This window comes from Anabrus simplex, chromosome 3, assembly GCF_040414725.1.
Source record: "Anabrus simplex isolate iqAnaSimp1 chromosome 3, ASM4041472v1, whole genome shotgun sequence".
Classification (NCBI taxonomy): Eukaryota; Metazoa; Arthropoda; class Insecta; order Orthoptera; family Tettigoniidae; genus Anabrus; species Anabrus simplex.
The window spans coordinates 384,896,374-384,911,700 of record NC_090267.1 but is presented as its reverse complement, the minus strand read 5'-3'; the positions used below and the strand labels follow the sequence as shown (position 1 = coordinate 384,911,700).

The following is a 15,327-nucleotide window of genomic DNA, read 5'->3' as shown; positions in this document are numbered from 1 at the left end:
CACTTCTCAGGTGAGTGCAAGGTGAATAAACCAAAATTTCTTGAGTTTTATTGATATCTTTTTTTCCAATTTGAGGCTTGTGATAAGTGACGGACAGAATCAAATATACTTGGATTTGAGAACTTGAATTCAAAACAATATTATCGAGTAGACCATAACCTTTAAAAGTCTAGCACACCTAATGGTACTTTATGTGGTACAACACTTACAGAAACTTACTACATATACCACTGACCACATAACAAGAAAAGATAAAAAAGAGGGAGGATTCTGCCACCTTGTTGGGTACTACTGTATCGGATGTACTTCATTTTATTAGAATAGAGAACTGATAAACTACTTCTGATCAACTGATGTTTGGCTCTGCAATATTTAATGACAATTTTTGACGAGCTTGACTACTTGCTGGCCTAAAAGAAGTTGTCATGAGAAAGTGACTTAGTTTTCCAGATAAAAATGATTTTAAAGTTTTGAGAATTTTAACTCGTATAATTTATGTAAGAGTTTTTTGTAAGATTATAATTAATACCAATATAGTTGGTCCGTTATATACTGTACATATTTCATTATTGTGATATTTAACCAAACTGTTGATGGTTTTAACGCTTTCCTGATTTTTCCATTTTCCAATATTGTATACTTTTACATGGTCCCCAAAAAAATAAGAATCAAGGCTCCACTGTATTTACATAAAAAAATACCTCATTATCAAAAATCCAAAATTAATAAAAAAATATGTATTTATTTTTTAAATATTTATTTACCTATAAATCCCTAGCAATGAGTAAGAGTCAATGATTAATTTTGACAACAAGCAGTATTATACAATGTAATCCCTCATTTACAAGTGTAGAACAATACTAAACAACTTCATTAAAAACCAATGAACATTTTTATTACCTGAATGACAACAAGAACTTCAGGAAGAGATTTCTTGTTGGGATCTACTGGTCCCAGAAGACAGAAGAGATGATGTGCTGGTGCATCAGACATCATTAACAGGTCATTGGGAGTATTCTGGAACAATTTAAAAAAATTAATAGAAGATTTTAAATAACACACAATCCAAAGGAGAAACATTGAAACAGCAGTAGACAATGAGTGACATTATGCTCAATAAAACAAACCACTGGCAGATTAAAAACTTAGCAGGAATTCTTTAGCTGTGAACTGTTGGAGGAGGTAATGATAAAACTTTAACTGAAAATGTTTCTTATTGGCATTGAGTGTATATAAGCTGAAAGGCTAAGAATCATTAAATCTCTAACACCTAAGCAAAAAAAGCCATTTTCCTTCAAGGTATTATGTGAAGGATTCAAAAATCACTTAATTTTTGCAATTCAATAACCTTTTACTGAGCAACATAGTACTATACAAAACAGATGCACCATATTATTTGTCAACATAACAATCTGATCTCTATGAACACTTCTGTGAAGTTTTCACTAATCATTCAATTTCTCGAAGATAGAAATCAATTCCTTATGCATGGACTCAAAGAAGAACTGTTGTTTGGACATGTTCACTGTTGGAAAATTGCTGTCCACCCAGATGCTGTTTCGTCTTTCTGATATTGTGAAAATTGTTCTCCACAAGGTGCCACTGTATGCCACATGATTCCAAACTTCCCATCAAAGTCAATACAACACGTCTTGTGTTGTTCATGTCTTGTGTGGTATGGTATTATCATGAATGAGAACTATGCCTTTGCTTAACTTTCCAGGCCTTCTATTCTTCATAAATCTGCGCAATGACCTATGACATTAATATGTGTACCCTTTTGCATAATCTTTGTGTAAACGACTTCTTCACAGTCAACATAATACTGTTATTGGTTTTACTTCTCACTAAATACTTTTCTGATAAATGGAGACATCAAGATATTACAATTTTGCCTTGCATGTGTTCTTTTATGTGTTAGTAAACCTATCCACATCATCCTCCTCCTTCCCCTTATCCAGCTCCTGCTGGGTTGGGGCATTTATGGCACTTCCTCACCTTCCTCCCTCCTTCCATCATTCCTTTTCCATCTTTTTGTCCCAGTCCAGGTTTCTTCTTGTTGTACTCCTCTTTACCAAATCAATCCACCTTATTCTAGGTTTTCCTCTTGCTCTCTTTTCCTGTAACTTCATCTCCATCATCTGTTTTCATATTCTTTTCTCCTCCATCCTCTTTATATGTCCAAACCATCTTAGTTTACTCCTCTCAATTATCTCATTTAGATTTTCCATTCTGACCACCTTTCCCACATCTTTGTGTCTCGATCTGCCTTTCTTTGTATTTCCTATCATACTTCTTAGGTATGTCACTTCGCTGGCTTGAATTCTATTGTCCTCCCTACTTGTCATGGTCCAAGTCTCGGCAGCATAGGTCAATACGGATACATATTACATTTTGTACATTATCTCTTTACAGTTCATTATTCCAGAAAAGGTTTCTTACACTCTGGTAGAATGCATTGCCCTGTTGCACCCTACTGCTAATCTCCATGTCCAGCCTTGTAGTTTGCTTAATTCACTCCCTAAGTATTTGAAACTGTCAACAATTTTCACAATGCTTTTCCTTTTGTCTTTTGCCTCTTGATACCGCCTTGGTTTTGCTTTTCTCTGTGCTGATTTTCAAACCATACTTTCCAATTTTATTGGTCAGTGCATCAAGTCATTCTTGTACTTCTTTGCTGTTTGTTCCCCAGACCACAATATCGTCTGCAAAATAGAAATAACTTCATGTCCCTATCCTCATATGTTTCGTCTCCTTTACAATTTCATCCACAACCATGAGAAACAAAAGAGGTGACAGCACACTCCCCTGTCTTAGTCCAGTTTCATTTCTAAACTATTCTGTCTTTCCAACCAGAGTCTGTACACTGCTGACACAGTTTTTGTATTGCTTGTACCATTTCTACAGTTCGTGTACCCAGTCTCTTTATGACCATGGTTTCCCAAACCTTCTCCCTGGGAACACTATCGTAAGCCTTTGTTGGATCTATAAATGTCATGACCAGATCCTTTCCATATTCTCAATTCTTTTCCATTAATTACCTGATGCTGAAGACTGGGTCCACTTCTAAAGCCATACTGCTCCTCTTGCAACTCTCCTTCTACCTTTCTTCTCATTCTCCTCTCTAATATTCTTTCCAGTATTTTTGCCACTTGTGACAAGAGTGTGATTCCTCTACAGTTATCACACACTTTTTCTCCCCCTTTTTAACCCATTCCAGTCTGGGCCTTAATATCCCTAACAAATGTTCTGGACTGGGGATTTTTAGGGATATTTAAAACATTATATCTCTGTGCCTATGGGAGATATTTGCATGATTCCTTTTTCTTTGTGATTGTTTGAGCATCTAGTTTTGAAAAACGCTGTTTGTATTATGTCAACTATCACTTGAGATTTTAAAATTGTTTATATATTATACCATGTTTTGCGAATGGAAAAAAAGGTCTGACGGATAACTAAGTTTTCTGAAATACTGTTATATTTACCCTATTTTGCTAATATTAATGTGCATTGCAATTACAAAACAGCAACAATAATGAGTACGATATAAAAATAATAATTTTTCACAGTAACAGTAATAATTATAATAATGAAAATAGGAGCTCTTATGAAATTTTATTTTAATTGATAAATTTTGTCAAAAGTTGCTCAAATGTAAAAATATTGTTCCATTTACCACAAAAGACTATTGAGAAAGAGAAAATACAGACAACTTTACTAATATATAGACAATCTTACGTATTCACACAAATTTGAAATACGCGGGAACATGCGCTAGACCGTAAAACGAACTCCAATCATAATGAAATGTAAGAAGTTGTTTCAAATTCATATGTTAATAATATGTTCATTTGCGCATAAACTTATAATATATCATAAAATATCAAAAATATCACTTTTGTCAAGCACATTTTTTCCGCGAGAAGCCATGTCATAGAGCTCACTGAGTGACATCATCTACTGATGCATGTTGATCGAAAATACCGTAAATTCTCTGACTTAGACATATAATACTGCCTTCTGCTTAAATACTCTCGTAACTAATATATGACGAAACACGATATAACCACCAGAATGCATGCATAGCTCGTTCTCGATTTTTAGTGACTTGTCAAACCTTACTACGGGCTATGCCCGCAGCGCGGCCTGAGCGTAATTTCGGCCGCTGCGAGCTATTCCTCACATTCAGCAGTTTATCAAAATACTCCTTCCATCTTCTCTTTATTTCTTCTGGATGTGTTATCAACTCTCCACCTTGCTCTTTCATCAGCTTTGTATAAACTTTTTCTTTCCTATTACTTCATATAAATCCATACAGCATTCTTTTACTGCCAACGCCATCAGTTTCCATCTGTTGTGTAAATTCTTCCCAACTTACCAGTTTCTTACATTTCCTCTTATTATCATGATACTCCACTTTGCTTTCTTCTTTTTTTTAATCTCTATTCCATTCTTGCCATGCTTTTTTCTTTTCTTTCACTGCTTCTCTCACCTTCTCACTCCACCACAGTCTCTCCTTTTCTTTCACTCTGGTCGATGTGCCACCACAGGCACTCTTTGCCTCATTTACAAATGCCCTTTTGAAGTTGGACCTTTCATCTTCCCCAGAACCTACTTCAGAAACTGACATTTGTTGTTTTAGTTTCTCCAGAAATTCTTCCAGTACATTCTTATCTTTTAATTTCCACACGTTTATTTTACTATCTCTTATCTCCTTCAATTTGTCCATTTTTCTCCACTCTTATTTTTGCTATTACAACTCTATGATCTCCATCAGATGCTTTCTCCTGGTAAAGCTGTTACCATCAACTATCTGAGATTCGTCCTTTCTACCAGACAGTAAACAATTACTGATTTTATTCTCCTGAAATTATCCTGCTGTTTTTTTCTTTTGCAAGCATGTGTTGCCTACAATCATTCCATTCCTCTCACAAAATTCAACTAGTTTATCTTCTTCTTCTTCACTCATTTTCCCCATATCCGTATGATTTGATTATTTCATCCTTTCCTTGTCTCTCATTTCCCACCTGTGCATTTAAGTCTCCTATTATAATCACTTCCACATTAGTTACCTTCTTTTCTAGTTTCTCCAGGAACTCCTCAATATCCTCCATTTTGTTCCCTGTCTATTGTGCACATAATCATATAAGTCATTCACTTCGTTCTTCATTCTCAGTCTAATTTTCAATAACCTGTCACTGATGTACTCTACCATATCTACACACCTCCAGCTGTTTGGAAATTATCAGGCCCACTCAATTTTTGGTCTCTTGGCCACAACTCCAGTAAAGTGTATATCCTTTCCTCATTCTCTTCTTTCCTTTCCCCTTCCATTTAACTTTGCTCCACTCCATCATTTTCAAACCCTCCTTCTCCATAAAATCTATCACTTCTTCTGCCTTTCCTGTTAGGGTCATAAGATTGATTTTGCCCACCTTCATGATGCTGGCTACTCGTCACACATTTTTCACAGTTCCCCCAGTGACAAGAAACTGCACAGCACTTGCAGGGTGTGCCCTACCCTTTTCCGAGGAATGTTCAGAAGTACCATATCATACATAGGCTATTATTACAGTAGGGTCACCACTCCCAGAGGAACCGGGCGAGTTGGCCGTGCGGTTAGGGGCGTGTGGCTATGAGCTTGCATCCGGGAGATAGTGGGTTTGAACCCCACTGTCGACAGCCCTGAAGATGGTTTTCAATGGTTTCCCATTTTCACACCAGGTAAATGCTGGGGGGCTGTACCTTTATTAAGGCCATGGCCACTTCCTTCCCATTCCTAGGCCTTTCCTATCCCTTCGTCACGATAAGACCTATCTATGTCGGTGTGATGTAAAGCCAATTGAAAAACTCCCAAACGAATTTTATGCCTACCGCCAGGTGTAACTTTAGGCCGCTCCTCAGGAGTACAGATGCATTTTGTAACGGCTTCACTGAAGTACAGACTTTGCTGACAGGAGAATGTTTTTCCACTTTATCTGCCATTGGAACTAGGGTTTTCTACCGCGATCTAAAACACTGACCATGTTCTCATTTCTGTAGAATTTATGTGTCATTTCCTATACAAAGGCTTCATCTGGCCTCCAATGGGAGGCTCTTCTGCCTGTATCTATTGGTCCCCCCTTAGGGTGTCAAGTTTGGTAAGGGCCGCTTGACTCTTGGTCAGACAGTCCTAATAGTACTGTTTACTGTTACGTATGGTAGCAGGATGATCCTGATCTGACTTCCCAGTAAATCTATCCAAACAAGGCCTCAAATACCACCAGATTGAGCCGGTATTGAATTTGCCAACTTAGGCTTTGAAAGGCAGTGCTCTACTGGTTGAGCTACTCAACCTGGCCCTTAACAATCAAATACCTTCCCTGTAGATGGTGCAACTTCTGATGTTTATTTTTGCACAGGTAAGGAAGCGTGCTACCTTTCCATAGTCATTCACTTCTTTTCTGGGGTGAAATGATGCATCCATGTCTCATTGTAATGAAAGGGTTTAAGAAATCATTGCCTATTTCAAAAGGAAATCCAGGGATGCCATAAACCTTGTTTCTTTGTGTGAGGTGTCAATAAACAATGAACCCATTGTGAACACAATTTTGAGATAATTCATTCTCAGAGGATGGCATGAGTACTACCTATTGAGATACCCAATTCCTGGGTAATGTATGTGACGGTCACTCTGTGAATCCTCATCAATATGCAGTATTAGAGACAATGATGGCCTTTCTTGTTCGTCAGCATCAACGTCCTCCTAAAATGCCCTCAAGGCGAGTGGGTTTAAAAAGAGTAAAAAAGGAGGAAAGATTTGAAAACGGAAGCACAGGCTGAATCTGCAATACTATATTCAACAGAAATTAGAATAAACTTGAAGTACAGGAATGGGTACGGTATGTTTTGTTACAGATAATGTAAATTTTGTCTTGTCATCATTTTAGGTAAACAAAAACATTCAAAAAACTGAAGTGCTTATGCAGAGTAAATTATCGTATGAAGCTTTCTTATTTAAAAGAATTATTATTCCATATTTAGGCCAATGAAGAAATGGACTATGAAGAAGATTTATATTCTGTTACATTTCCTGATTTAAATTGTATTATTTTGTTAACTATGGAAAGGGATGTGGAAATTTTATACATGACTTGTGAGGCAGGGTGTGCTACGTGTAAGTGGCCCTTCCTGTCGTTTTGTAATACCCGCGAAGATGCAAATTCTGCAGAAAGCATAATTCTAGAATATCAATGTCATTGGTCAAAAGTACAAGTGTTTTTATTGCCCAGTATATTAGGATTTTTAATAGGTGAATGTGGCGAACTGGAGTGTTGCTATTGGTCATTTGTAATCACTCTATTTCCTGTTGGTGGCTCCTCACGTGTGCGAGTCACTTTGTCTGTGTCTTTGAATTTGGATCACTACAGCGGGCGGGCGTGTTTAGCACCCGTCCCGCAATGGGTCGTCAGCCGCCAAAGGTAAGCGCATTTTTGCCTTATGCTATTTAAATGCATTTTTATGTTTCGGAATATTCCCACTTAATGTAAATTCAGTAATTATTTAGAAGTTCATCTCATGTGCCGGAGTTTCCTCTAGTTTTCCACACTTTCCAAAATAGACCATTTATATGACTTAGCGATTGTGCTAGTCCGCAATGTGTTGTTTTCTGAGGCAAACCTTCTTTTCTAAATCTAGTTGTAATAGATAGTAACTGTAACACTTTCTCGAATTGTGTAATTAATTTTGTTTCGTTCGAGGTTGCCTCCTTTTATTCTGTAAATTCTGAAACTCTTATGTCAAAGTTTGTTCGTGACTGAAGAGCTTACTTGTTTCCCTTACACATCTTTTGTTTGTATCTCAAGTATCAGTTATTCCGCAGTTCATTTATTTGTTCATTTACGAGGGCTATTTTTTTTTTCAAGGTCCGATCGGTCGCGACAGTCAAACGCCCGCGAATATATGATGAACCGCTGCGCAGATGTGTTGCGGAACGTTTCTGAAATGACCGTTATGCGCCTCACCTCAGTACCGTCAGTAGTGAACGTGCAGCGCGCTCGTAAACATGGCTACAACGATCGCTTCGCCCGCCAAGTGTGAAGTGCGCGGTGTAATTCGATTTCTTCAGGCTGAGGGGTGCAATGCAGCCGAAATTCATCGCCGAATAAGTCATGTGTATGGTGAAACGTGCATGAGCGACAGCAAAGTGCGACAATGGTGCAGGAACTTTACAGCAGGGCGTACAGACGTCCATGATGCAGGCGGCCAGGGAAGGAAGCGTGTGTCAACCGATGATCTTGTTCAGCGTGTGGATCAGGCAATTCGAGAAAATCGTCGGTTCACAATTTCTGTGTTGAGTGCTTCGTTTCCTGAAATTTCCAGGTCAGCTCTCTACACAATTGTGAGTGAGACACTTCAGTACTGCAAACTTTGTGCGAGATGGGTTCTGAAGATGCTGTCTGACCATCACAAAACACAGCGAATGGGCGCCGCTTTAGCGTTTCTCCAGCGCTACCATGATGAAGGACCGGATTTTTTGAACAAAATTGTCACAGGGGACGAGACATGGGTTCATTTTGAAACGGAAGAAACAAAAGAGCAATCCAAACAGTGGATGCATTCGCACTCCGCGAGTAAGCCAAAGAAATTCAAGCGAACATTCTCCAACAGAAAGTGTATGGCTACTGTGTTCTGGGACCAAAAAGGAGTTCTGTTGGTGGAATTCATGGAACATGGTTCCACCATCACTGCAGCCGCATACTGTGCGACTATTCAACGTCTACGACGGGCAATTCAGAATAAGCGGAGAGGGATGTTGTCATCAGGCATTGTTCTCCTCCATGACAATGCTCGGCCGCACACTGCAGCTGCCACCACGAACCTCCTGCAGCGTTTCCAGTGGGACGTTTTCGATCACCCAGCATACAGTCCGGACCTGGCTCCATCAGATTTTCACCTCTTTGCTCACATGAAACGCTGGCTAGGAGGACAGCGTTTTGACACCGACAAGGTGCTGCAGACCGGCGTACAAAGATGGTTACAGGCGCAGGCGGCGACGTTCTATCAAGAGGGCAATGACAAGTTGGTACCCCTACGACAAATTTCTCAACCTGCGAGGCGACTATGTTGAAAAACAGCTGTGATGTATCAGTAAGTGTTACTAATAGAAAAGTGTCAAATTTGTACTGCTGTTTCATTTCGTGACCAATCGGACCTTGAAAAAAAAAAAAAAAAAAAAATAGCCCTCGTATTATTGTATGTTCATTTTCTCAATAATTATTCGTCTGTTGGGTGTATTATTGTAAGTCTTTTCTCCCCCATAACGTTATATCTTCCATAGACCTCGTAGAGTTCCCTTGCACCTTCCACTCTCCTGTCTTAGTTGTCATTTTTAGGCCTGTAAGTGTTCCCTATATTTGATTTAATATTGCGTATCCAAAGATACTCGTCACGCTTCTATGTTCTGATGTGAATTCACCGCCACTGCGTCATTTTTCTATCTCCTTATTCATATTATTAAGTATTATATTATTTACTACTGGTATTATTATTATTATTATTATTATTATTATTATTATTATTATTATTATTAATATGTATAACCGTAATCTGCCCCGAGTGCGGTTACAAGATCATGATCAGCATGAATTTTATATTTAGTATGTAATAATCGGGCTCACAGTCCAAAGATTTGTTCAATACTCCTCTCCATGCTAACATATCCTAAGTTAGCCATTTCACCTTATTTGATTAAGACTGATAGGTTTGATAGTGTGTTGTTTCATTCATAATGAAACAGAGTAAACTTAGTTATCTTGAAAATAAGTTCATCTGTCAGTATGACGATGCTTAATGAGACTTCTACTGTGACGTCTATAGCTCGAAATGCAAGTAGCAGGCTTAGTACAGAAACTGAAATGCTTAAGGCAAAAAAATGTACATTTCCGTGGAATTAGGCCTGCTCATCATTCATCTGAAAAGAAGAAGCAAATATTTCAAAAAGCATGGCTGAATATTTTTTCTTCATTAGCGTACGATTCCAACTGCGTAAAATATTCATGGAGCGCTTACCCACAAAATTGCTGGTAATATAAATAAGGAATTTCAGCTACCAGAAAGACTTCAGCTAAGAAAAAAAAAAAAAAAAGATGATTAAAGAAGGGCAGATATCTTCAAAGGGATTAGACAAACTATTAAAAATTCTACATAAGTTTCCTAATTGCTTAACCGAGCTGAAGAAAGTGTTTTACAGAGTCGCATGCATTTGAGTAACAACAGTATCTTATGAAGGTCTTCTACGAGAGTTATGGTTTTATAGTGTTGGATCTTGGTATCTACTGATGGGCATTTCTTATTATACGTTGACCATGTAAAAAATTTCTATTTATCCATATCTGTTTCTTGATTAAGTTTTGTGTGAGGATTTCTCCAAGATATTTAAACTAAAGAACTATGTAAAAAAAAAAAAAAAAAAACATTTATGAAGACTTTATTTACGCTCAGGGGTGTGAAGGGCATGACCTCAGTTTTCTTTAAGGATATTTGTAATCCTATTTTTAGAGCAATGTTTTGGAGAGTGGTGATCTGGAGAGCTAAATTGTCTGCAAATCCCTGGCAATTTGTTCTTATTGAGGGTTTTGTTCCAATTTTGATTTCAGGTGGGTTTTTCTTTTGCCAAAGTTTCATGATGTAATCGAAAGCCATATTGAAAAGCAGTGGAGAAAATCCATCACCTTGTCTGAGACCAGTTTTTATTGTAAAAGTAATTGACATATCTCCCCTGAAATTTACCTTGGAATTCATGTTAAATAAAGTTAGTTTGATGATTTTTATTACTTTTGGATGAAAACTGTATGATTTTTTTTTTTACAACTTGCTTTACATTGCACTGATGCAGATAGGTCTTATGGCAACGATAGTATGGAAGCGGTCATGGCCTTAATTAAGGTGTAAAAATGCGGAACCGCAGAAAACCATCTTCATGGTTGCCGACAGTGGGATTCGAAACCACTATCTCCTGAATGCAAACTCACAGCTGTGCGACCCTAACTGCATGGCCAACTCACTCGTTGCATGCATTGTTCTTCATTAGATGAGAATGACATGTGGTCAAAGGAATGCGGACCTCTAGTATCTGCCAAAACAATGTTGTATGGCTGCTTGGAGGTAATTTTGAGGTTCCTCTGGATTGACAGAAAATCAACGCGTTCAACTCAACTTATCAACAACAAATTTGCCCTAGCTTTTGATCTATGGTCTCCTTTCATCCAGAACTCTCAGCTGTGCTTTAGAATCAGTGAATACATCAAAACTGATAAACAACTTTTAATATGTAAGGCACGTTTGTAAGTTTAACCAATACATGGCAAATAAGCCTGATAAGCTTGAATTGAATTCTGGCTGGCTGTAGATCTTGAAACCAAATGCTTCTCGAGTGGTTTCACATAACAGGGAAAAGATGAAGAAAGGGATAGAAGTATGCAATTTGGTGAGTATGTGGTTTTGAAGCTCATGGATCCGTTTCTTTATAAGGGGAGAAATGTCACTACTGACTACTTATGTCTCAAAAGCTTGCAGACTCCCTGCTACACAAAGGGACTTCTACTGCTGGTACAACATTGTTAGTACCCTGAGAACTTTTGCCAGTTTGCAAAGACGCAAGTGGAGAATGATTTTCGTCACGGATATTGGTTTCTGTCATTGTCAGCTACTTCAACCTGCTTGTGCATGGTGCATACTTCCAACTTTCATGATGACTGTTGAAGTCTTCAGTGTAGATGGAAGGATGATTAAAAGCAGGGAGAACTGGGGTAGGCCAGGGAATCATTGGTGGTTTGTAGATATTAACTGCTGTTAAGTCTTGGATTCTTACCTCATCTGTATGGACGCTGTTATCTGCATTACAAGAGAGAAACTCCACAGGATCCAGATTTTTATGCGCATATGTTGCTACTCTGTACACACTATCATAGGTCGCTCCAATTACATCATAGTCATAGTCTCTTCTTGAGTTCCTCCTCATTGGCTACATGATTTTCCTGGAGGAATACTAAGTCAATGTTGTTATCCCGGAGCATTCTGGAGAGATATTCACATTTACATCGACTGATGCCTTCAACATTAAGTTGGCAGATTTTAATGCCATTTCCCTGTTTCTTTGTCATGAGGCTCTGAAAAGAGCTATTGGGAACAGTAGATTGAATTGGTGGAATTTGCACGTTTAAATTTGCCAGGAGCCAAGTGCTGACGTTCAGTTCAGTATTTGTATCAAATACCTATCGAGGGGCACGACGTTGATGAATCAGCTTCACATCCTACAGAGGCTTTGTGGAACAACTTGGGGTGCCTCTGCCACAACCTTGGGGTTTTCTGCACTGAGCGTAGTCTTCTCTGCAGTTGAATATTGCTGTCCAGTACGGCTCAACAGTAGTCATGTGAAGCTTGTCGAACAACACAATGAGAATGATCTCATGTTTAATAAGATCTACACCTTCCTACTGGCTTCCTGTGCTCAGTAATATCATGCCACCTTCCCTTCGCAGGACACAAGGGCTTATAAGCGAATATAATATAATTCTAGGGAACTCCATGCTGCCTATTCATGATGACATTCCTGCCGTTAAAATGAATCAGCTTAAATCAATCCGGTGTGCCCAGATGCTATTTGCAAACAGTTTCTGCCCCACTGCACAGTAGAAGGAACATTGGACAACAAAAGCTGACCCTTAGCATTGGCCACTATTCAGCATCATGAAAGATTCCTCAGGGGCTGAACTTTCAAGAAAAACATGGAGTACACTGAACAGGATCCATTCTGGGCATGGAGTCTGTGCCTACTCCCTGTTCAAGTGGGGAAAGATTATATCCTCCCAGTGTGATTGTGGTACCCCTGCTCAGACAATCCAACATTGCAAGAGTGCAACTTACGAGCCTATTGTGGGAACTAGACAGACTTCCTCAGTGCTTTGCCAGCTTCACTTGCATAGATAGATGCTTTGGATATTGGGCTGTGAATTGTCATGTGTCTTATCCAGAGTAGCTTGTAATTGTAAAGTTACTTTGTAAATATGTATATAGTTAATTTTTTACCTTTATCTCATAAGCATATTTTCCTTTCCATACACTAAATAATATGCATGGTGCTCAGAATGAAAACATTTTTTGTTTGCACTGGTAAACAGTAAGGTTTTTTTGACCATTCACCAATATTAATGAACAACTTTTATCACATAAACCACGTTATACAGTAAGTTCATCCATTTTGAACCTTGTGAATGAATTAAGACTGCCACACTATTTGACCAAGAGGCAACCAGCAATCCTTTCTTGTGGTATGGAGACTACCATTAAAAAATGTTGCCAGTGCTCATTTTGCTGTACCAAAACACAAGATCTTTGTTTGTCACGTGATAAATTCACATGAGGAAAACGCCAAGAATGCTACATCAAGAAGTAACTGATTTGTTTGCAAAAAGTGTCAATGATAATGATAAGCAATAACAAATGTCACAAACCATTTTCTTGCTCTGAAACACAAATACATTGGCAGAAAAAATATCCCAACACCATGAAATAAGGAATGCAGAATATGGAAATTTTGGTAATATATTTGTCGAGGTAACATATTTAATATTTAAAGGCACAAGACTACAGGTTAATAACCGCGCGAAAAAAGCCATCACAAATGTGCCATGCTGGTCTAATAATCGATGTAATCGCCTGACTGTTGAAAGCAGGCATGCAAATATGCATGCATTGTGTCAAATAGGTGTCAGATGTCAGCTTGTGGGATGGAGTTCCATGCCTGTTGCACCTGGTCGGTCAATACAGGGACGGTTAATGCTGGTTGTGGATGACACTGGAGTTGTCGTCCGATTATGTCTCATATGTGCTTGACTGGGGATTGGGGGATCGAGCAAGCCACGGCAACACATGTTGACACTCTGTAGAACACGTTGGGTTATAACAGCGGCATGGGGGCATGCATTATCCTGTTGGAAGAAAATCCAGGAATGCTCTTCATGAATGGCAGCAGACGTACACATCTGCAGTTAGGGTGCGTGGGATAACCATGAGAGTGCTCCTGCTATCATAGGAAATTGCTCCCCCGACCAAAACTCTCTGTGTAGGTCCAATGTGTACACGTTGCAGACAGGTTGAACGCAGATGCTCACCTGGCCTCCTCCTAACTAACACACGGTCCTCATTGGCACCAAGGCAGAACCGGCTTTCATTGGAACACACAACAGACTTCCACTCCATCCTCTAATGAGCTCTTGCTTCACACCACTGAAGTTGCAGACAGCGGCAGTTTGGGGTAAGTGGAATGCACGCCGCAGGGCGTCTGACTCTGAGCTGCCCTTCAAGTAACCGATTTCGAACAGTTCGTTGTGTCACTGTGGTGCCAACTGCCGCTCAAATTGCTGCTGCAGATGCAGTCCACTGCACCACAAACATACACCGAATAAGGCGTTCCTCCCTCTTGGTGGTGCCACGGTGATGTACAGAGACTGGTCTTATTGTAAGGGTACCTTCTCATAACCACTGCTGCCAGCACGCATGCACAGTGGAGACATTCCTGCCAAGTTGTTCTGCAATAGCGCAGAAGGAAAATCCACCTTTACATAGCCCTATTGTACAACCTCGTTCAACCACAATGAGCTGTTGATACTGGCCACTTCATTGTCGTAAAGGCATTCTTGACCCACTCACAGTCACTTCGTACAGGTAACTAATGCTCTCGCACAGTACAGCCCGTATTTGCAGCAAACCTGATGTTCAAAGTCATGGGGCTGCTACTGGGGCCACGCTAATGAGATTTGCAGGAAATTTGAATCACTGCCATCTTTCAGATGTATAAACATGCTTACCAACGTTTGTTAATCTAGCACAACCCCTTCTTGGTGTTTTTTCTGCCAGTGTATATTGTGCTATGTACTGTAGTTACGACAGGTGTAGTTGTAAAGAGTTCTAAAATGTTGTGTATGTTGTAAAATGCAACTGGCAAAATGTAACAAAGGAAATGAAACAACACTGAAAAGATGATGAAACCTAATAAATGGTAGTAAGTGATGAAATGAAATGTCGTATGGCTTCTAGTGCCGGGATATCCCAGAATGGGTTCAGCTCGCTAGGTGCAGGTCTTTCTGCGCGTCATGATGACAATGCCATGATGATGAAGACAACACACACACACACACACCCAGGCCCCGTGCCATTGGAATTAACCAATTAAGGTTAAAATCCCCGACCTGGCCGCGAATCGAACCCGGGACCCTCTGAACCAAAGGCCAGTACGCTGACCGTTCAGCCAACGAGTCGGACGTAGTAAGTGATATTTCCTTGAGA

General features: G+C 39.3%; 1 protein-coding gene across 2 annotated transcripts in view; it reads right to left on the bottom strand.

Annotated features, from left to right (window-relative positions):
• The window catches only part of l(1)G0020 (RNA cytidine acetyltransferase l(1)G0020), a 248,047-nt gene that overhangs the window by 90,774 nt on the left and 141,946 nt on the right, over nucleotides 1–15,327 (bottom strand). For both annotated transcript variants that reach the window (XM_067143333.2, XM_067143334.2), the window contains exon 13: nucleotides 901–1,017. In XM_067143333.2, coding sequence (XP_066999434.2) covers nucleotides 901–1,017 — 117 coding nt within the window. The remainder of the gene's footprint in view (nucleotides 1–900; nucleotides 1,018–15,327) is intronic.